The following is a 23,496-nucleotide window of genomic DNA, read 5'->3' on the forward strand; positions in this document are numbered from 1 at the left end:
AAGCATCAGTTCTTCGGCGATCAGCCTTCTTTATGGGGACGCCCCTTTACAAACCCCAATAAACTCAGCCGGGCTTCCTTTCCGAGGCAACCCACAGGGCGGATCCAGATTCTCGCCGGCCTCCTTTGCAGCGGGGGCGGGGAGGTGGAGGAACCCCAAAGTTTTGCTGCGCCACGGCGAGCGCGGAATCAAGGCGCTTCGCGCAGCGCCCGCTCGCTCATCCATCCTTCTCCGGGGCTGGGAGTCGTTTCCGCTGCCCGGAGTCACGTGCAGCTGGGGATTAAAGCGTCCTCGGCGCCGCTGCAGCTTCGGGGATGGAGTCTGCGGGCCGGAGTCGAGTCGGGATCCCGCAACCGCCCGGAGTGCAGGAGCAACCAGACTCCGCAGCCGCGCAACCGCCGCGCAGCTTAGCCGGAGCCGCGCCCGACGCCGCGATGGGAGACTCGGCGCAGGAGGAGGTGACCCGCCCAAGACTGGTTCTTGCGCGACCGTGGCGAGGGGAGGAGAGGGGAGGTCTCCGCTTGGAGGGGCTGCATCTTCCACGTTGCTCTGCTGGTCCCCCTGCAGGCCCAGCCCAAGCCTGCGCAACTCTCTCTCCCCCTTTCCCCCATGGCTGCTTTGCTACTGCAAATGTTTCCACGGGCCCCCACTTTTTGGAAACGAGAGATTCCTTTGCATCGCGCCTGCTTGCACCAAACACCAGCTGCTCTAGCAAGTCGCTATTTTTCTTGGGGTGTCGCGTGAGTTAAGGGGAAGAGTTTGCCCACTTCTGCAGCTGTGCCTCTGGACAGCTAGTTGTGTGGCATCTTCAGCAACTTTCCTTCAGCTCCATGGCGTACAAAAGCTTCTCCTGCGTAAAGGGGCGTTTGGGTGGGCAGGAAGGCACGCGTGCAAACTTAAAAGGTTGGCAGAGACGGTTGCTCTGCTGGCCTGGCTGCTGCTTCTCGGCCAATGTGCCGAGAGCCTTTAAAAAAAAAAGCAAAAAGCTGAGCGAGGCGTTTTCGTCGCATTCCTTGGCAAAGGCGAGATCCGTTATACAGGCAGAGACACAGCAGCTGCTGCCTGGGGTGGAGCAATTCAAGGGGTACCTGCGGTATCCTGCAAGCAAAGGTGTGTCTTGCTGGGATGACTGGTGCCTTATCGACACCCATCCAGAGTCCAGCCCAGAAGGCAATCTGGCCTCTGATTTTCCCATCACAGTCCAACTTAGGATGGCAGTTCTGTTTCAGAGGCTGTGTACAGTGCATATTATGGGCTGGAAATGCAGTTTGTTGTTGTTTGTTGTTTAGTCGTTTAGTCGTGTCCGACTCTTCGTGACCCCCTGGACCAGAGCACGCCAGGCACTCCTGTCTTCCACTGCCTTCCGCAGTTTGGTCAAACTCATGCTGGTAGCTTTGAGAACACTATCCAACCATCTCGTCCTCTGTCGTCCCCTTCTCCTTGTGCCCTCCATCTTTCCCAACATCAGGGTCTTTTCCAGGGAGACTTCTCTTCTCATGAGGTGGCCAAAGTATTGGAGCCTCAGCTTCAGGATCTGTCCTTCCAGTGAGCACTCAGGGCTGATTTCCTTCAGAATGGATAGGTTTGACCTTCTTGCAGTCCATGGGACTCTCAAGAGTCTCCTCCAGCACCATAATTCAAAAGCATAAATTCTTCGGCGATCAGCTTTCTTTATGGTCCAGCTCTCACTTCCAAACATCGCTACTGGAAATGCAGTTAGGTTGTTCTTTTTCTCAGTTTGGATCAAAACTGGGTCTTTTAAGTGGGGCGGGAATGCAAAAGTTCATAAGAAACAAGCGGACGGAATTGGATTGTGGCTAACGTCGTGCATGCACTGCTTCCCAAACCAGAGTATGGCTGCAGAGTAATTGAGCTTGTGCGCACAGCCATGGTAGCTTCATTATAGAGAGTCAGACCATTGGCCCATCTGTTCATCCAGCTCAATATTGTCTGCACTGGATGGGGGGGCTGCTATCTGGGGTTTCATATGGGGGAACATTCTCAGCCCTCGCTGGAGATGTCTGGGGTTGAACATTGGGAACTTCTACCTGCAAAACTGCCACTGAGCCACAGCCATTCCCAACAGCTGATGGACAGACTTGATTCATAAAGGCAATAGGTGTTCCTCTTCTCACATTATTTAATGGTGATCAATGCATTAGATTTCCAACCCCATTTTGCTTGACATACAGTGGTACCTCGGGTTACATACACTTCAGGTTACATACGCTTCAGGTTACAGACTCCGCTAACCCAGAAATACTACCTCGGGTTAAGAACTTTGCTTCAGGATGAGAACAGAAATCGCGCGGCGGAGGCGGGAGACCCCATTAGCTAAAGTGGTGCTTCAGGTTAAGAACAGTTTCAGGTTAAGTACGGACCTCCGGAACGAATTAAGTACTTAACCCGAGGTACCACTGTACTTGGGCTGTGCCCAAGTTCTGCTCGAAAGAGGAAACTATGAATTTAGATCAACTAGATTGGCTTCTTGGTCATATCCTTACTGTTATCAAAATGAACATAAGAGCATCCCTGCTGGTTCAGGCCAGGATCCTGTCCTCTCTGTAGTCAGCCAGATGCCCATGGGAAACCTGAAAGCAGGAACTGAAGACAGGTGCATCTCCCTTCCTGCAGTTTCCAGCAACAGGCATCCGAAGGATGAATACTCTCACACAGAAGAGGACTCTGGCAAAGCAGTTTCTCCTGTGACTTGAGGTGTCCCTCTTGATGGAGAAAGCAAGGTTGTTTTCCACAAACCCTTGCAAGGAGAGCCTACTTGGGGCTTCCCTTACCAGGTTTCAGAGGTGCTTGTTAGATGCACCCCATCCTTAATAAAATCTTAGGGGGAAGCTGTAACTTCAGCCGAGGCAGGATCATGCCAGCTGGATCAAAGGGCTGGAGCAGCTCCACTATGGAGAAAGGCTGTAGCCCGTGCAGCTTTTTAGTTTAAATAAATGTCTTTAAAGTCTACCTGCTTTTTAGTTTAGAGCAGATGCACCAGGTTGTGCCCAACGTTGTGGAGCCATCGTGCTTGTGTGACCCAGTATACCTGAAGGAGCGTCTCCACCCCCATCGTTCTGCCCAGACACTGAGGTCCAGCGCCGAGGGCCTTCTGGCGGTTCCCTCATTGCGAGAAGCAAAGCTGCAGGGAACCAGGCAGAGGGCCTTCTCGGTAGTGGTACCCGCCCTGTGGAACACCCTCCCATCAGATGTCAAAGCGATAAACAACTACCTGACATTCGGAAGACATCTGAAGGCAGCCCTGTTCAGGGAAGTTTTTAATGTGTGACATTTTAGTGTATTTTTGGTCTCTGTGGAAGCCACCCAGAGTGGCTGGGGAAACCCAGCCAGATAGGCGGGGTACAAATAATAAATTATTATTATTATTATTATTATTATTATTATTATTTTATTATTATTATTCAAGCACACAATGATGTCCCTGTGTGTTGGGAAGAAGCCGAGAGGATCGCTTTAAAGAAGGATTAGACAAATTCATGGAGCAGAAGCCTCTTAGGGTGTGTGGAGGGGGGAGATTCCCACAGTGGTGTTGCATGTGTGAGGTGCTTATAGGTGGTGGGTGTGGTCTAAACCACTGAGCCTCTTGGGTTTGCCAATCGGAAGGTCGGCAGTTCAGATTGGTGTGACAGGGTGAGCTTCCATTTCTGTGTCCCAGCTCCTGCCAACCTAGCAGTTTGAAAGCACGCCAGTGCAAGTAGATAAATAGGTACCGCTGTGGCAGGAAGGTAAAAGGCATTTCTGTGCCCTCTGGTTTCCATCACAGTGTCCCCTTTGTGCCAGCAGCGGTTTAGTCCTGCTGGCCACATGACCTGGAAAAGCTGCCTGTGGACAGACGCTGGCTCCCTCAGCCTGAAAGCAAGATGAACGCCACAACCCCTTTGACTGGACTTAACTGTCTGGGTCCTTTACCTTTACCTTTTACCCTTTTTTAAAGGAAGATAGGGGACTGCCTTATATGGAGTCAGACCATTGGTCCATCTAGCTTAGAACTCTCTACACTGCCTGGCCACAAGTCTCTATGGTTCCTGGCAGTGGTCTCTCACAGACCTTCTTGAAGATGCTGGAGATCACACTTGGGGCGTTTTGCATGCAAAACAGATGCTCTACTATTCAGCTATGGCTCTACTCCAATAAACTTTTCACAAGAGGCCCCAGAAGGGTAGTGCAACTGCTGGATGGTCCCAGAGTCCTGCCCACTTGTCCTCTGCAAACTTCAGAGGGTGGCTGGGGCATCTGGGTGTTGCACATTGCGTCAGAGGCATGACACACCTGTAAGGAGGATACCACCAGCTCCAACTTTAGGAGAAAGGATGGCATTCATTATTCCTGCCAGAGGGGAGCACTCATTGCAATGACGAATGTTGCAGTGGACCCCTGACTTTGATATTTGCCACACTGGAGATCAAAATGAGCTTTCTTTAAAGGGGGGCGGGGCTTCACGGCTTGGCTTTAAAGGAGTGTTTAAAAAAATTATCTGTGCAAGAATGGGCAGCTTTGTAACCTAAGTAGGGACACTGTGGGACTTGTTTTAGTTCAGCCCGCCAACATTCGGGGTCACATTGGGACATACGAAATGTCACTTTTGTTGCAACAATGCTGAAGTCTCTATCCGACTCGACTGTGGCTTGTCTCAGAGCAAGTATTTTGGAGTGCTTGGCCTTCACAATGTTGCAAGCCCAGAGCAACCTCATTGTCTGGCTTGACATGTAGCCAAAGCTCTTCTCTGTGGAAGTTGTGCTCAAATTATAAGCGTCATTGCCAAAGGATACGGGGAGACCAGTGAGAGGGTTGTGGAGGAAGCAGATTGTCGTTTGGTATTATGGAAAGCAAAATTGCCCATCTTCTTTTAAGGTGTACAATGTACTAGATTTCTTTTAAGGTGTACAACATACTGGATTCCCCCTGCCCCCTTTGATCTTAGTCAGAAGAGCCGTAATCAAGTAATCTGTTATGCTTGGAACAAGCTGTTTCTTGTGAGACGGCTACTACTTAAAATTTTTAAACAGTTAACCATTGCATTTTAATAGCCAAACAGTCCACTTGAACTAAACCTTTGACAGCGTTCTGAATTGCATAGCTCTTGCTGACAGATGGACGTACATTCTGCCACTCAATGTCTTACTCTGCAGTGGTCTGCAGGCCGTGATCCGAGTGACGTGGCAAACAATGCCAGGCTGTGTGTGCGCACACATTGTGGACTACTAAAAGGCTGGAGATCTTTTCTCTTGTCCTATAGCCCTGCAGCCAGACCCTGTGTATACTGGCTTGCAAATTAGTCTTTAAGCAGTGGGAGTACTGAGCATGTTAGCAAAATCCTTTCTATGCACTGTTGTATAAGGACATACAATTTCTATGTGCTGTTGTATAAGGACTTACAATTGGCTACATTCCAGCCAGGGATGCGGGTGGCGCTGTGGGTTAAACCACAGAGCCTAGGACTTGTCGATCAGAAGGTCGGCGGTTTGAATCCCCGTGACAGGGTGAGTTCCCGTTGTTCGGTCCCAGCTCCTGCCAACATAGCAGTTCAAAAGCACGTCCAAGTGCAAGTAGATAAATAGGTACCACTCCAGCAGGAAGGTAAATGGCATTTCGGTGTGCTGCTCTGGTTCGCCAGAAACAGCTTAGTCATGCTGGCCACATGACCCGGAAGCTGTACGCCGGCTCCCTCGGCCAATAAAGCGAGATGAGCGCTGCAACCCCAGAGTTGTCCACGACTGGACCTAATGGTCAGGGGTCCCTTTACCTTTACCTTACATTCCAGCCACATGAAAGCTATAGGTTTCTGTTCCACATGGAACATGTGCCTGCATCTCTTTGAAAATACTCCATGCAGGCAAGCAGGAGGCATTATTCCAGTTGAAGAAAACAGACAGACCTAAGTGGCTGGTCAGAGACGGGCATGCGCAGGTGCCATGCTAACATCCCAGAAGGTGGGATGCTGTTGCTTACTAGGGAATGGTGAGTTCAGCACAGCACTAACACCAGATCAGTTCTGCTGGTAAGAACATAAGGAGAGCCTGCAGAATCAGGCCAGTGGCTCATCTAGTCACAAGAGAGCTCTCCCTGTTTTTAGCAACTGACATTCAGGACATGGCTGCCCCCGACAGTGGAAGCCAAGCATAGCCACAATGACTAGTAGCCACTTATAACCTTTGGTTATGGGTAGGAGAGAATATATTAATTCCTCCAGGTGCTCATGCATGTGGGATAAACAGAGGTTCAAAATCCCATCCTTGGCAGCGAAATTAAAAGCATAGGATTTAGGCTGTCAAACCTTGTTTTGAGCAAGTCCATCTATGAAGTCATCTGGCTTTCCCCTTCTTAACCAGCTCAACAAAGAATTGGGCAGCAGCTTGTGAATTAAGTCTGAGTGTAGAGCAGTCAAAGTGCAGCCGTGTTGAAAATGTATTCCCTCTTTACAGCAGAGTCTTCTCCTGGCAGCAGCGTATGTGTATGATGCCCAGTACAATAGGAACATCCCCTTTGATACCTCTCCACGGGCAGTCAGGTAAGTGCATGGTTTGGGGGCCTGCTGAACACTCTGATGCACGCTGCAAAAAGTGTGTAAGGTTGCTGAAATGTGAGAGTGCCTTGGCTTCATTTATTTTCTAGGCTGGGTGTGTGCGTGTTGTGTTTGATATTAAATAATAATAATAATAATAATAATAATAATAATAATAATAATAATTTTATTATTGATACCCCACCCATCTGGCTGGGTTTCCCCAGCCACTCTGGACGACTTCTAACAAAATATTAAAATACAATAGTCTATTAAACATTAAAAAGCTGCCTTCAGGTGTCTTCTAAAAGTCTGGTAGTTATTTTTCTCTTTGACATCTGGTGGGAGGGCGTTCCGCAGGGCGGGTGCCACTACCAAGAAGGCCCTCTCCCTGGTTCCCTGTAACTTGGCTTCTCGCAGTGAGGGAACTGCCAGAAGGCCCTCGGCGCTGGACCTCAGTGTCTGGGCAGAACGATGGGGGTGGAGATGCTCTTTCAGGTATACTGGACCGAGGCCGTTTAGGGATTTGAAGGTCAGCACCAACACTTTGAATTGTGCTTGGAAATGTAATATTAAACCTTGCGCAGTAGCGTAGGTAGCCAGGGGCGGGGGGTGGTCTGCACCGGATGGGGGGGCAGTCTGTAGGGCAGCATGGGAGTCTTAAGTGTGGCACGGTGGCTGCTATGCGGGGGTTGGGATTCTGGGCGGCAGGTGAGCTTGTGGGTGGCACGTCAGTTCCTTGGCTTTTAGGGTGCTGCAGGAGGATGGAGCCACTTCCTGTCCCGAAATCGGCCATTGCCCTAAAAAAGCCAGGTCATGGTGGTACAGTGGTACCTCGGGTTACAGACGCTTCAGGTTACAGACGACGTTTCAGGTTACAGACTCTGCTAACCCAGAAATAGTACCTCGGGTTAAGAATTTTACCTCAGGATGAAAACAGAATTTGCACGTCAGCAGTGTGGCGGCAACAGGAGGCCCCATTAGCTAAAGTGGTACCTCAGGTTAAGAACAGTTTCAGGTTAAGAACAGACCTCCAGAATGAATTAAGTTCTTAACCCGAGGTACCACTGTACAAACTACATGGAATGAAGATGAGGCCTGTGGTGCTGTGGTTGTCTCAAAAAGTGTATTTTTGGGGTTCTGGCACAAATGTGGCTAATATGGCTTGATGCTGTTTTTGAGCAAGGTTGATACTGAAGATTCGTCTCATTGTTGGTTTTCTCCAGAATGAGGCTTTATGATTCCTCTAGCAGCCTTGTTCCTAGCACTGCTCAAGAATTTTCAGAAACAAACAGAAGTGCCGTGTTGACATTGGTTGGATAAAATTCAGTGTACTTTTGAAAGGTTAGGCCCGCCGTCCTGATTCAAAACGGCATTCAATTGTATCCAAGCATAGAAGAAAAGTGGCTCTTTGAGCTCAGAAACCATCATGCAAAATTTGGACACAGTATCTTATGTGGTGTCCAATGGCACAGCAAGCAGACATAAAGCATAACTTCCTTTATTTCTCCAATAGATTTTATTAAAGTTAAAAAAAAAGAGCTCAAAGGTGGATGTCAAATTACCCAAGAAATGAATCTAAATAAAAACACAAACTCAAAAGAGGAAAAGTAAAAAGGGGAAAGAAAGGGAAAAAGGGGGGGAAGAGAAAAGAGTATCATTTCTGATTCTTCGTCTGTCAGCTATATATAGAAAATTATTCCCAACATCCACTCCAGGATAATACCCAATAATTCCACTTTCTATAAACCAGTATTTTCTTCAATCCTCAAATCCAGATATCACAAGTTCATTTTCTTTTTCACACGAAAAGTCTATAAGGAGTTTCCAGTCAACAATGATAATTACTTTCCAAAATATAGCAGAAAATACCCAGCATTGCTCAGGAATGCTGAGAAACCAAAAAACCCCTGAGATTTATAAATGGGTAGTATAATGTGTTAGTTTCTAGGGCTGCGCTTTACAGTTTGCCAGCAACTTTTGATCCTTGTATGTTTTAAAGCCCCAGCTTGTTTTCAGTGACTGCAAGTTTTATTCAATCATTTCAAATATTGTGTTTCGATGCAGTAACCAGCCCTGGGACCCTCGGGGAAAGGGGCTTAGAAATAAATGAATAATAAAATCTTAGAGGGAGGTCCTGGTGGTTTAAATATTCTCCCTGCTGTTGCCGTCACAACAACTGCGCTTGCTGGAGCTAGAGATCATTTTCCTATCAAGGTTCTCAGTTGCTTTTCCGACTTCTCTTCCCAGACTTTACTATCTGTATAACCACTGGACTATGCAAGCAGCTACCTACTTCTTTATATTTGTAGACCTCGCCCTTGTGCTGTTTGAAGAGCCAGCTGTGTACCTGCTGCCTTTCTTGGTAAGCTTTCATAATAATAATAATAATTTATTATTTATACCCCGCGCATCTGGCTGGGCTTCCCCAGCCACTCTGGGCGGCTTCCAAAAAAATATTAAAATACTATAATACATCAAACATTAAAAGCTTCCCTAAACAGGGCTGCCTTCAGATGTCTTCTAAAAGTCTGGTAGTTGTTGTTCTCTTTGACATCTGGTGGGAGGGCGTTCCACAGGGAAGGCGCCACTACCAGGAAGGCCCTCTGCCTGGCTCCCTGTAACTTGGCTTCTCGCAGTGAGGGAACTGCCAGAAGGCCCTCGGCGCTGGACCTCAGTGTCCAGGTAGAACGATGGGGGTGGAGACGCTCCTTTCAGGCAAATTGGGATGGCTAATAATTCCATCCTGATGTTGGAGGCTCAATAAAGTGTGTGTGTGTGTGTGTGTGTGTGTGTGTGTGTGTGTGTGCGTGTGTGTGTGTGTGTGTGTAAATGTGTGTGTGCCTTAATCTAGAATGATTAACTTCGGCACAATTCTGCATATAAGAAACTTCCCTCTCTCTCTCTCTCTTTAATAATAATAATAAATTTTATTTATACCCTGACCTCCCCGGCCAGAGCTGGGCTCAGGGCGGCTAACACCAGTAAAATTACAGTAAAAACATAATTGCGGGGGGGGGGGGGGCACCAATTTAAAATGCAATTTAAAATGCAGCCTCATTTTAAAAGTAGCCCATAGATCAAAACCATAAGGGTAGGGAAACATAAGGGTCAGACTGAGTCCAAACCAAAGGCCAGGCGGAACAGCCTTGTCTTGCAGGCCCTGTGGAAAGATGTCAAGTCCCGCAGGGCCCTAGTCTCCATCAAGTCGGGGCCAGTACTGAAAAGGCCCTGCATTAAGAAATACTTTTTTATGTGTCCCGAATCTTCTGACATTTCAGCTTTACTGATTGCCCATGAGTTTTAGTGTTATGAGAGAGGAAGGAGAACTTTCCCCACTTTTTCTATTCCATGCCCAATTTTATAAACGTCTTATCATGTCACCTCCCACTCCCATTTCTCCACTAGGGCTTCCCAACTTGGGTCTCCGGTGTTTTTTTGGGGGACTACAACTCCCATCATCCCTAGCTAGCAAGAGTAGTGGGCAGGGATGATGGGAGTTGTAGTCCTAAAAACAACTGGAGTTCCAAGTTTGGGAAACCCTGCTCCAAACTAAAAAGTCCCAAAGGCCACCACCTTTCTTCCTAAAGGAGTTGCTCCACCCCATTGGATCATTTGGGTGGCTCTTTTCAAAACCTTTTCCCCACTGTCCTAGGCAAGCCTTCTACCATTTAATCCCTCCTGTCTGGAAACCGTCTGCAAAATATGCAGGGCAAAATATCCAGACTTCTGCACTGGGTTAATTAATTCTCAAAATGCTTCATCATGCATGTGAACTTTAATAGCTTCCCACCTAATTAAAATGTCCTGCTTTTGCATCGAAGTCTGCATATACAGTGGTACCTCGGGTTACATATGCTTCAGCTTACATACGCTTCAGGTTACAGACTCCGCTAACCCACAAATATTACCTCAGGTTAAGAACTTTGCTTCAGGATGAGAACAGAAATCGTGCAGTGGCGGTGCAGCAGCAGCGGGAGCCCCCATTAGCTAAAGTGGTGCTTCAGGTTAAGAACAGTTTCAGGTTAAGAACAGACCTCCAGAACCAATTAAGTTCTTAACCTGAGGTACCACTGTATTGTGTTACCCACGGAAGCTTATAAAAGGCCAACAGTGTGGAAACAATGCAGCACTCGATCTGCATAATTCCATATTAGTTTGTATTAATGTGATCTATTTTAGGAAAGTATCTTGCTCAAGTTTTATTTAAGGAACAAGGTGACAAAATCCTGCCAAATGGGAATTGTGTTAATTCTGTCCTCTGACCTGCTTCCATATGTACAGCCTCTGTTCTCCCTGACAATGGCTTCCCCGGCCCCAGCCCTGCGCTTGGGGGAGGGGATTTTATTTTCTTTATTCCCCCCCCCCACTAGGTGCGTCCTATGGGCCGGTGCGCCCTATGGGGCGAAAAATACGGTAGCTAGACATGTCCTACTGCAACTGCCAGTGGTTAGCAATAGCAGTAAAAGGAACCTGTGTGCTTTTGACAGTGGGCTTGTGGAGACAACCACTGGGCTGATCCCCATCGTTTCCTGTTTGCCACTTTCCCAAGGGGAAACTGTTGAGTCAAACCTCTCTCAGACCCAGCATGTCTGTTCCAGCCTAGTTGTTTTGTTTGTTAAAAGCCCATCTCCTTTTCAGCTGCTGATTTTTCCATTCCAACAGGTTACCTCGCTGACCGAAGTCTTATGCCTTCTGGTTTTCTTCGGAAGGCTCTTCCATTTTGCGCAAGTCACTCCTCGCGACGTGTTCTGGAAGGATACAAAGAACATCTGCATCATGATAACCATCCTGGTCAGTTGTAGCTCATGGCTCCTTCTGCGAGTCCTGGAAGGAGCAGTAGCTTAGCGGACTGTTCTTCTGAATGGCACCGCCTTCCGCTGCTCCTGAGGTAGCAATGCCATGCTCAGTCTAGCCTGCAGTGTTGCTAGATGTTGTTAAACTTACGCTATTCTGCTTGTACAATTTCATATTCCTCCAGAGTACAGTGGTGCCCCGCAAGACGAATGCCTCGCAAGACGGAAAACTCGATAGACGAAAGGGTTTTCCGTTTTGGAGGTGCTTCGCAGGACGAATTTGCTATGGGCTTGCTTCGAAAATGCCTTGCGATTCCTGGGGTTTTTTTCCCCTCCCCCCCTTTTTCCCAAGCCCCTAAGCCGCTTAACAGCTGATCTAAGCCGCTTATCAGCTGATGTAAGCCGCTAATAGCCTTTTAGCAGCTAATCCGCTAATCCCTTAAGCCTTTAATAGCTGCTAATAGCCTTTTAGCAGCTAATCCGCTAATCCCTTAAGCCTTTAATAGCCGCTAATAGCCGCTAAACCGCTAATAGCGCTAATAGCGCTAATAGCGCTAATCCGCTAATGGGCTTGCTTCGCAAGACGAAAAAAACCGCAAGAGGAAGAGACTCGCGGAACGGATTCTTTTCGTCTTGCGAGGCACCACTGTATTGCGTAGCCATGATGCCTGCACCAAAACCACATTTCAGTGCAGAAACTTGGGTCCAGGGTACCTTAAGAATCTCCTGGACCTTCATATTCCAGCTGAGAGCATTTGAAGGAGTGTCTGTGGTCATTCCCTGAGTTAGTGAGGCTCGTTTGACAACAACGAGAAACTGAGCTTCTAGTGTCATTGGCCCAGTCCTGTGGAACTCCCTGCCAATAGAGATTCAGCAGGCGCCATCTGTGCCGACTTTTAAATGGCTGCAGAAAACTTTCCTATTCCACCAGGCAATTAAAAATACATCACCCACAATGGTCAAATGATGTTCTGTTTTTAATTTATTTTGCTTTTACCTTGATTTTATTGTCCATCGCTGTAAACATCTGCAATATGTTTTTATGATACAGCGGTGTATATAAATATTTTTAATAAACACAGTCGTACCTTGGAAGTCAAATGGAATTCGTTCCAGAAGTCTCTTCGACTTCCAAAACGTTGGAAAACCAAAGTGCGGCTTCTGATTGGCTGTAGGAAGCTCCTGCAGCCAATGGGAAGCCGCGGAAGCCCTGTCGGACATTCGGCTTCCAAAAGAACGTTTGAAAACCGGAACAGTCACTTCCAGATTCCGATCATTCGGGAGCCAAAACGTTCAAGTACTAGGCTGTTCAAAAACCAAGGTACAACTGTAAATAAATAAACCTAGCATCTTTTGTTCTGTATAAGTGGAGCCAGTCCACATCTCCTCTGGCTGTTCGTTTGTAGCAGACAGAAGTAAGAATTGGCTTCTAGAGCCCTTCATTCCTCCCACGGGCTCCTCTAATTACAATCTTGTTTGATTGGATTGGACCACTGCTCCTTGAATTTCAGAGGTTCCTTCTCTCCTCACTTCTCCCCTTACCCAGATGACTTTGGTTGACCTGATTGTCTTCGGAGCTCTTAGAATCTCAAGCATACGTGGCGTCCGGTGGTCAAGGGCCTTGAGACCCATCTTCTTAATAAACTTTGCAGAAAGTCGCCAGGTAAGACTTTGGGGCCAGTGTTTCCATCGCCAGCAGTTCTGACCCAAAGAGATCCCCTAGTTAAATTAGCCAGCAACTCTAAACTGTATGGTGTGCATATATACTGAAAAGAAGGGGCCTTGCTTCAATTTTGTCTCACCTGCCTGCTCCAGAGATCCAGCTGTAGAGTGCTTTCTGTTCTGAAATCATCTTCTGCTTTTTCTTTTCTCTATGCAAACAGGCAGGCTTAAGCCTGGCCTAGCTTTGGGGAAGCGGAAACACGAGGTAAGGCATGGCTGGGTCCCTGAAAATTGGGGAATGGGGGTGGGAATCCAATGCTGCTTCAAATTATTGCAATTCCAGGAAGGTGGTGGATTCTGAAGGTGGTGAGTCGCTTCTGATGGCAGCACCGGGGTGGAAAGAACAGTTCTTCTTTAATTACATTTTTTGCATCTCCTTTGCTTGGGATTTGAATCAATAATTTGTAGCTGAGATACCTCAGCTGAAATACCAGGGAACAGGAAGGCACTGTTTGGAAAAGCTCTGCTTTCAGAGCAAATTCCTACTGTTTCAGTTTAATGCAAAAGTGGGAGCTGAAGAAATTGGCAATGCTAATCGTTGGCTGTTATAAGCCAAGTCTAAGGTAAAGGGTCCCCTGATCATTAGGTCTAGTTGTGGCCGACTCTGGGGTTGCGGCGCTCATCTCACTTTATTGGCCGAGGGAGCCGGCGTGCAGCTTCTGGGTCATGTGGCCAGCATGACTAAGCCGCTTCTGGTGAACCAGAACAGCGCACTTAAATGCCGTTTACCTTCCCGCGGAGGGGTACCTATTTATCTACTTGCACTTTGATGTGCTTTTGAACTGCTAGGTTGGCAGGAGCAGGGACTGAGCAACTGGAGCTCACCCTGTCGCGGGGATTCGAACCGCAGACCTTCTGATCGGCAAGTCCTTGACTCTGTGGTTTAACCCACAGCGCCACCCGCATCCCTAAGCCAAGTCTAGTGCACTGAAATTGGTTGAAGCATGTACCGTTGTGGCTTCTTGCAAAAAAGGAAATGCAATTCTACTGAGGTTTTCAGCACTCCTGCAGTATGCAGAGCTCCTGGGTGGAAGTGATTGGTTTGAGTTATGCCGCATAGATGCACGAAGGGCTCACATGTGTTCTCACTACCAGAATCCAGTTTGGGCCCTCTCTGGTCAGGGATGACAATGTTAACAGAGTCCAGGTACCTCTGGGTCCTTCAGCCTGATTCATACCTGAATCCTGTGATTGATTGGTATGTGATAAACAAGGCAGGTCCGTTGCCACATGAAGGCAGCATTGCCTCAACTTTGGGTTTTGTGCTGTTTAGATGGAGAGCTGTTTGGTTTGAAAGCCTGGTTCACGCTCAGCCCAAACCATCACAGAATCACAGCAGAGAACCGGCAACAGGAGTTAGTAATCCAACTGGGTACTTAAAGGATAAGCGGTCTGGGAGTGGCACAAAAACTCTCAGGGGATGCATACGGCCATCTCTGCTTAAGACGATGGGAGCTGGGAGTCTCAGCATCCGTAAGCCGTGATGACTTGGGCTAACGAGAGTCAGGAGTCCAACAACTGAGGCAGCCCAGGCTAGAGAAAGAGGATGTGATGTGCCGTTTACATATCACACCTGTTTCGCTATACTTGAAGCAAATGGCAGGTGGCCTCTATGCATCCCACAATGATCCCAGGTCCATGTTTAGGGAAGCTTTTAATGTTTAATAGACCACTGTATTTTAATACTTTGTTGGAAGCTGCCCAGAGTGATTGGGGAGACCCAGCCAGATTGGGGGGGTATTATTATTAATAATAAATAATAAAATAATAATAATAATAATAATAATAATAATAATAATAATAATAATAATAATATAATATATTATTAATTATTATTATTATTATTATTTATTTGGATGAGTTGGGGGGGCGGGGATATGTCCCTTGTAGCCTGCAGTGCCTTACCTGCATGTACCACAGAGATTCAGTTTGTCCTGGAGGAGGCATATGTTCACGTTGTCTAAACAAGCATGCCTAAAACTGGGTCTTGACCAGCTGTATGGTGCTCTGATGTTTGTTGTCTTTGTGGTAAATGGCTCTTTTGAACACCGAGGAGAGCATTCATCTGATAAACTCTGGAGCTTTGGAACCAGGGGAGGGGTGCCTGGCTCTTGCACCCAGACAAATAATAGGGCATTCAGGTCTTCTTACTGGTGGGTCCATCTCTATAGGTGGAAGTTGGGTGAGGAAAGAATATCAACATTGCTGCTTCTCCTCCTAATGAAAGCCTCCTGCTTCTTGACAGATCCGAAGAGCATTCCGTAGCATCCGGAACACTCTCCCGGAGATCACCTACGTCTTCCTGCTGTTTATGTTCAGTGTCCTGATGTTTTCTCTCATGGCTTTGAAGCTGTTTGGGGACAGGTAAGGGGACCGTCCTCCTCCCTCTCTTACTCTGAACCCAGAGGCTGCCTCACCTGCAAGGGAATGTCAGGAAATATCTCCACCACCACCAAGAATCTCCTGTACCGGCCCTGAGAATATTCAGCAAAATGGTACCCTCAGTTTTGCTGCCTAGAAGTTAAGGTGGTTTGGTGTTTTTTAGGAAGGTGTATTTTGTCTAGTTTCCTTTGCTCCACGGTCAAAGCAACTACTCTATTCCAAACTTAAAAATGGAAAGCGTAATGATGGTGGTCAACAAAAGAGGTTTTAAGACTGTCTCAAGGCAAATCTAAAAAAATGTAGTATAAACACCGACAACTGGGAAACAGTGGCCTATGAGCGCTCCAGTTGGAGAACAGCCTTTACCAAAGGTGTCATGGGCTTTGAAGACACTTGAACTCAGGATGCAATGGAGAAACGTGCTAAGAGGAAGGCACGCTTGGCAAATCCACACCGTGATCAACTCCCACCCAGAAACTTATGTCCCCACTGTGGAAGGACGTGTGGATCCAGAATTGGCCTCCACAGTCACTTATGGACTCACTGTTAAAAGTGTGTTTATGGAAGACAATCTTACTCAGCTACAAGTGATTGCCAAAGAAGAAGAAGATACCTCGTGTGGCACACCAGTGGGAAAAGAGCCAAAAATGGATCTGAAAAACCACCCTTGAGCCATGTTATTTAGCTTACAGGCTCTTGAGCACATTGCTTGAAATTCATGTTGGCATCTTCTGTGACTCTGTTTCCCTTTCCTTTTTTCTTCAAGGAATCTGAAGACTGTGGAAGGCTTGCCGTATTTTTCAAATTACCTTGAAATCGTCTTTGACATGTATGTGCTGGTCACCACAGCAAATAGCCCCGATGTCATGTAAGTATCTGCCTTGATCTCCACATGCTTTTAATTTTTCTTGTTGAGCTGTAGTAATGGGATGTTTTCCTAGTGTAAGAGGGACGTCAGCACCACCTTGGTGACGTAACAATCTACCATACTTTTCTGTCTATAAGATGCCCCCATGCATAAGACGCCCTCTATTTTGGAGGGCTCAAATTTAAGAAAATGGGGGGAGATGGTACAGAGTTGTGGAGTTTTTTTTTTTTGCGGAGGATTGCCCAGAGTTGTGGAGCTTGCAGGGCAGGGTATGCTCACGATTGTTGAGCAAAGTTTTTTTGGGGTGGGCGGAGATGCCAAACCGAATATCACTCACCCAACTGGCAAACGCTAACAATCGCAAGCAAGGAAGCCAAATTGCCGAAGCAGCAGCCAATCCAAAGCAGCCCTTGCCACATCCACAAATAACTCGCCGACCTGACAAAGCAGCAGCCAATCCAAAGCAGCCCTTGCCGCATCCGCTAATAACCCACCCATTTGACAAAGCAGCAGCCAATCCAAAGCAACCCTTGCAGCAGACACCATTCACCCACTCAATCACTAGATCCTGCTCGCGGATGCGACCAATCGCCCATCCCTCCTTCTGCTCTACCCATGTATAAGACGATCCCCTCCCCCATTTTTACTTTATTTTGGAGTAAAAAACCCTCATCTAATACACGGAAGAGTACGGTATTTTTCTGAAAGGCACAGTCCACTGTTCAATGGCCGATGGGTGAGCCCAGGACAGCTTACAAAGTTTGTTGGTTTATATAAATCCAAATATCGCAAAACTGCTAAATATTATCTACACAGCAGACGAGTATAGATTCGGTTAGTTCCGAGGCTTTTCTTACTTTCTCGGTGGTGATGCTACTCCTCTCTTGTAGGATGCCGGCTTATGACTTCAGCTGGTGGTACTGCCTGTTTTTCATAGTCTATGTTATTATCAACACCTACATCTTCATGTCAGTCTTCCTGGCTGTTGTGTACAACAATTACAGAAAACACTTAAAGGTAAGCCCCGCTGAGGAAGGGATAAGAGATAAGTTGCAATTTTAGCTGAATCTGGGGGAAACCGCTTGAAGCATATCTGTTGTGTTGAGCTATTTCAACAGCTTCTCTTCAGTTTTCTCATTGCAAACAGCTGAAAGTCTGTAAATCTTGATAATAAACCCAATTTGCAATGGGGGTTGAATAGGACTGGGGGAAAGACCCCTATGCCTGACACCCTGGAGAGCTGCTGCCGGTCAGGGCAGACAGTACTAAGCCGGGTGTTCCTCTTAAGTGTGTGTGTGTGTATGTATATATATATTCCCACAGGGACGCGGATGGCACTGTGGGTTAAACCACAGAGCCTAGGACTTGCCGATCAGAAGGTTGGCGGTTTGAATCCCCGTGACGGGGTGAGCTCCCGTTGCTCGGTCCCTGCTCCTGCCAACCTAGCAGTTCGAAAGCACGTCAAAGCGCAAGTAGATAAATAGGTACCGCTCCAGCGGGAAGGTAAACGGTGTTTCCGTGCGCTGCTCTGGTTCGCCAGAAGCGGTTTAGTCATTCTGGCCAAGCTGTATGCCGGCTCCCTCGCCAATAAAGTGAGATGAGTACCGCAACCCCAGAGTCGGCCACGACAGGACCTAATGGTCAGGGGTCCCTTTACCCTTTACCTTTATATTTTCCCACAGAATGAGATCCGCAAACTTGCTTACATGAAACGCCGCAAGATGATAGAAGCCTTCAACCTCCTGAAGGTGAAGGAGGAAGCAGAGTTTGTCGTCAAAGAAGACCGCTGGAAGCGGCTTGTGAAACTGGTGGCTCCCGACATCAGCACATCCCACCGAGAGCTCTTGCTGCGAATATGTGACGAAGAGCAGAAGGGCTTTGTGGGTGGGTAACAGCAGACTCAAGCAGTGTGGCTGGGAGATGAGCTTGCCAGGGCAGATGAGAGGGAGGGAAGGACAGGCGAAGGGGGTGGACTCTGATAATATGGCACCCTGAGCAAGAACAAAATTTGCGTCTCCTCCAACAGTATTCCTTATTTTCATGCCCTCCTCCCTGTTAACTTCCATTCTGCGCATGCTTTCAAGTGCACTAGTTGCAGCAGCTCAATCGCCCATCTGACCAGGGCCTAACTTTGCGTAGGTGTCAGGAGCTCGGCCTACACTCGAGTAGGACCCTGGCAGAGACACATGCCCGACTGGCATGTTCTCTCCCTCCTGGTCTTTTGTTCGGGAGCTTTTGGAATAATTAATTTTCAGAGTAGTTTTTACAGTTATATCAAAAATTACTGATTTGGTTATACTATTAGAAATACACTGACATATAATTATGAAATTATTGTGAGGTTTAATAAGTTAACAGTTTATATTTGGACAACTTATCTGCTGTCCTTTGTTGGAAGGAGAAAAACAATCATCTCCTTAATAACAATTTAAACAATTTATTTAACTAAAACAATAACATTATAACATATGTATCCATGTTTGTTAACTGATGTGGTTAAACGATTTTTTAAAATTAAAAACAACAACCTTAGACTGAATAACTTAAAACAAATCCTTATTTCCTGATGAATAGCCTTTGGACAATAATGTAACTTAAATAGAAAACTACCTTTAGAAATATTTTTTCCTACAAAAGTGTTTTATGTTAAATTTTAAAAATCCAATTTAAATAAAAACAATCAATTTTTTAAATTTATTTTTTAAATAATTGATTTTTATCCACCCTGATATTCAGTTAATCTGCAGCTGCCTTTACTTTTCTCTCATGCACATCTGGCTAGAAGACCTGGCCAGATCCAGATTGCAGCTCTTCTCCTGTAGGTTTATGTGTGGGGCTTGTCTGAATTGCTGAGTATTAGCCTAAGCAGCTTCTAAAGGAGTCCCTCCCAGCCTTACTGGCATTATTTTCTCTTTATGGCAGACAAAAAATCCTTTGTGCGTCTGGCTGATCTTTTGAATATTCAAGTGATCACCATGAAGCTCCACAGCCACCCCCTGGAAGTCTGGATTCCTCATGTGTACAACTCTGCTCCTAGCCTCCTCCTACGCAAGATGGTTCAGCACAAGTAAGTCTGAATCGCTTGCCTTTCCAACAAAGTGCTTCAGGTGACCCTGAGGAAATGCTCTCACCTGCCCACGGGGCCATTTTGGATGGTACATGTGGCTGGACGGTAGTAGTATGGGTTTGGGGGATAAATTTATTCGAAACGAACAAGTTTGGTTGGTAATTAACCCAGCGAACATCTCCCGCAGGGTATTTGTTTGGATGTATGATGTCATCATACTCATCAACGCCGTCTTCATTGCATTGGATGAGGAGAACCCCCTCATTTCCTACGCAGAGTGGGTGTTCCTCAGTCTTTATATCGTCGAGATTCTTCTGAAATTGTACACCTATGAACCCAGAACCTTTTTTGCAAGGAACCAGTTCTGGAACTGGTAAGTAAATTCTTTTATTTTTGTCCCTCCGTGTTATGAAGAAGGTAGTAGTTTCTCTCTCTCTCTTTTTTTTTTTTACATAATATTTTATTAAGTTTTACAAAAGACATAAATCAACAATAAACAAACAACCTCACAACAAAACAAAAAAAAAACAGAAAGATAAACACTACAACACACAAACACACAAAGCAACAGTATACAACAAAGAAAATAAACATGTTAAAAACAATTTTTGTCTCCTTGTATTTTTTACATTAACTTATTTCTCCGACTTCCCCAGACCTTCCTTCTCTGTATTCCAAATCAAATATTCTGTCTGCAAATTCTTTCCCTCTATCATATTTTAATTTTCTGATACTCTTGAAATCTAATAGATAGTTACATTTCCTTAAATCTATTAAGATATTAAATCTTTCTCTATTCACTTTTTTGCTAATAACCATTCACCCTCAATCCGATGTCATCAAACATTCATTGTTTTATAATATTTCTGTAAATAGTCTTTAAATTTTCTCCAGTCTTCCTTCACCTTCATTCTCCTATATTGACTGGCTCCTCAGGATTTCCAGACATTTCCAGCGTTATTTGGAGTGGCCAGGGATTGAACCTCTGACCTTCTGCAAGCAAAGCACGTGCTCTACCACTGAGCCACGGCCCCGTCTATTAATACCGGCTCAACGCTCAACTCCGACTCCACACCATATGTTTAAAGCACTCTCATGCCACTTTAAGAGTCCTGACTTCTCCCAAAGAGTCCTGGGAAGTGTAGGGTCTTAGAAGTGCTGAGAGTTGTTAGGGGACCCCTCACAGAACTATGATTTCCAGCCGCCAAACTACACTTCACATGATTCTTTGAGGGAAGCCATGACTGGTATCCCACAGTGCACATAGCTGAACTCTGGAATTTGCTCTTACAAGAAGTAGCAATGGCTACTTGGATGACTTATTATTATTATTATTATTATTATCATCAACAATAATAAATTTATTATTTATACCTCGCCCATCTGGCTGGGCAGCTCCCAGCAGAATATTATTATTAATAATAATAAAGCGATAAAACATCAAACATTAAAAACTTCCCTAAACAGGGCTGCCTTTAGATGTCTTCTAAAAGTCAGATAGTTGTTTATTTCCTTGACATCTGATGGGAGTGTGTTTCACAGGGAGGGTGCCACTACCGAGAAGGCCCTTTGCCTGATTCCCTTTAACCTCACTTCTTGCAGTGAGGGAACTTGCAGAAGGCCCTCAGAGCTGGACCTCCAAGGTCCAGATGAGACACATTCAGGGACAGAATAAGGCTGTGTCCTGCCTCCACTACCGGAGAGATAGTATGCTTCTGAATGCTAGTTGCTGGAGATTGCAGATGGAGAAAGTGCTCAGCTCCTTTCTGCAGGATCTGGTTGGCCACTGTGAGAACAGAACACTTGACAAGATGGGCCTTTGGCCGGACCCCACAGGACTCCGAGGTTCTCACAGGTGACATGAAAGTCATGGGAGATTAGACCAGCCTCTTCACCAAGCTGGAGCTCTCCAGATGTTTTGTACTGTAATACTGGCTGGGGCTGATGCAGCTGTCATCTGGAGGGTGCACTAGGTTGGTGAAGGCTGGTGGAGATTGTAATGGGCAGATGACTTAAAGTCACACTACAGTGGTACCTCAGGTTAAGAACTTAATTCATTCCGGAGGTCTGTTCTTAACCTGAAACTGTTCTTAACCTGAGGTACCACTTTAGCTAATGGGGCCTCCTGCTGCCGCCGTGCCGCTGGCGTGCAGTTTCTGTTCTCATCCTGAGGTAAAGTTCTTAACCTGAGGTACTATTTCTGGGTTAGCGGAGTCTGTAACCTGAAGCGTCTGTAACCTGAAGCGTCTGTAACCCGAGGTACCACTGTAGTCCAATCGTAGTTGCGGGTACCTGAAATGCAAGTCAAGCCCACAGGGTCCCCAGAGGGACCCTATCCACCACTCTTGGGTCATGCTGTGTGGAATGTGGTTTGTGTGAGCATCATGGCGGAGCAGTTGGGTAGTGTATGATAGTCAGTATACGTAGCAATATACGTCTGTAACACGAGGTACCACTGTAATTAAACAAGTGTCTTTCCCATCCTTTCTAGGTTTGATACTTCTATCATTCTTGCTGCCTTGATTGCAACTGTACTCAACACTACCCTTAAATCAGGTAAGTCTGTGTGTTTCTCCCTTGCAAGGTTATGTAGCAGGTGAGATGAAAACACTTCTCCATTTCCAATCTGGTTTCATGTCTCTTGTGACCATTGGTGCATCAAGGAACAGATAAGGCAAAACTTGAGGGCCCTTTGTGAAACTTCCATGGACTTGAGCTGGGTTGTTATGCTGGCTTGTGGTAATGTTAAACCATGGATTACCCTGGTAGAAACAAGCCTAGTCTCCCTCCATGCTGAGAAACTCATTCTTCTCCAGTGCAGCTGCAAGGAGGAGATGCAGAGCTTCTGCTTCCATTTGATATGGGCTGCAGTTTTGCATCAACCACAGTGGTGTGGAGATATTCCTAACCATGGTTTGTTAAAACAAGCTAGCATGACAAAACACAGCTGGAAGAGAAAGTTCCCAAACTTAAGGACAGAGTAAATGAGCCTTAAGTTCACTGAAGCTCGTTGTTCTCAAGATAAGCCCAGCTTTCCCCCATCAGAATGACCTATGGCTTATGGTGTCCAAGCATTAGGATAATGTTAGTTTTTTTGTGTGCTTTTCCCCATCCCCTCTTCATTTTTTCCAGTGACCGTATACAACAGCCAGCAAGTATTGGACATTGTTTTTATCCTGAGAGTTCTTCGGCTCATAAGAATCATAGACAGTATACAACGGTAAAATAACCAGGTTTTATTTACAAGCACTGCTGTAAGAGCTATAACGTCATGTTTTCTAGTGAGTTAAGTTGTTGGGTATTAGTTTGCAGAGTATGCAGACTGTGGTTGGTAAATCTACTTAGACAATAGACTTCACCTGTTGCAACCATAACAGGCTGCATCTACACAGATTAAAAAATAATGCTTTTTTATATTAAAAAAAAAGTTTAAAAATATATATGGAGTTTGCCATTAGCTCAGCAGCGTCATCTAGTGTCTTATTTGTATAATACACTTAAAACACACTTAAAATGTTATATCTGCAGCTGTATAGCTGAACCCACAGATAAGTAGGTGCTTGTAAAGTAAAAAACAACAACAATGTACTAACAAGTATATAACTTGGCTAGAAAAATTTCTAGTTCCAAGCTAGCTAAGCTAGAGAAGACAAAGGCAGCCTTTTTCCGTTGTTCTCAAAGGATAGATTGAATGTGACAGCTCATATTTAGATCCCAAGAGAGAAGGGAGAGGGGAGGAAGTTGTAAACAGGATGCAAATTAAGATGTATCAGTCTAAACTTTAAAGGATAGGGAGATCAGCACAGAGGCCAAAGGTACAAAGACAGTCTCAGAATCTGGAGCTCCCTGGCTCTGTTTTATGCCTATGCAGACCCCTTTCTGCAATGCCTCCTTTTTTGGTATTTAATTAACCAGTGACACCTGAAAGGCCCATCCTATCCAAACTCAGTTTTCATACACTGTTTTCTTCTAGGTTCCGGGTCATCATGACTACGCTAATAAACATTGTACCTACCATGCTGACCTTTGGTGGACTGGCTTTGGTGAGCATCACCTTTTTAAAATTCCTCCTGATCCTCCTTGTTTTCATAAATCTGAAGGGGCTTTGGGCTAGTTTGCACACAAGACAGGATTCAAC

The 23,496-nt window shown here is 46.0% G+C and overlaps 1 protein-coding gene and 1 long non-coding RNA gene across 2 annotated transcripts in view; one reads left to right on the forward strand and one right to left on the reverse strand.

The window, feature by feature from the left end:
- Positions 1–28: 28 nt before the first annotated feature.
- Positions 29–23,496, forward strand: part of LOC310674125 (two pore channel protein 2-like) — a 29,568-nt gene continuing 6,100 nt past the window's right edge. The window contains 14 exon segments of the mRNA XM_083433029.1: positions 29–458; positions 6,444–6,529; positions 8,774–8,888; positions 11,189–11,317; positions 12,866–12,982; positions 15,287–15,405; positions 16,190–16,291; positions 17,182–17,308; positions 17,974–18,175; positions 19,214–19,358; positions 19,546–19,731; positions 21,850–21,914; positions 22,491–22,578; positions 23,332–23,401. Coding sequence (XP_083289155.1) covers positions 315–458; positions 6,444–6,529; positions 8,774–8,888; positions 11,189–11,317; positions 12,866–12,982; positions 15,287–15,405; positions 16,190–16,291; positions 17,182–17,308; positions 17,974–18,175; positions 19,214–19,358; positions 19,546–19,731; positions 21,850–21,914; positions 22,491–22,578; positions 23,332–23,401 — 1,695 coding nt within the window. The 5' untranslated portion in view covers positions 29–314.
- On the reverse strand, positions 11,188–16,686 carry LOC310674261. The gene is made up of 2 exons (XR_014509490.1): positions 16,629–16,686; positions 11,188–11,274 (listed from the first exon to the last, which is right to left on the reverse strand). It is a non-coding gene; the product is annotated as an uncharacterized lncRNA (long non-coding RNA).

This window comes from Podarcis tiliguerta (genome assembly GCF_965153285.1).
Source record: "Podarcis tiliguerta genome assembly, chromosome: 3".
NCBI lineage: Eukaryota > Metazoa > Chordata > Lepidosauria > Squamata > Lacertidae > Podarcis > Podarcis tiliguerta.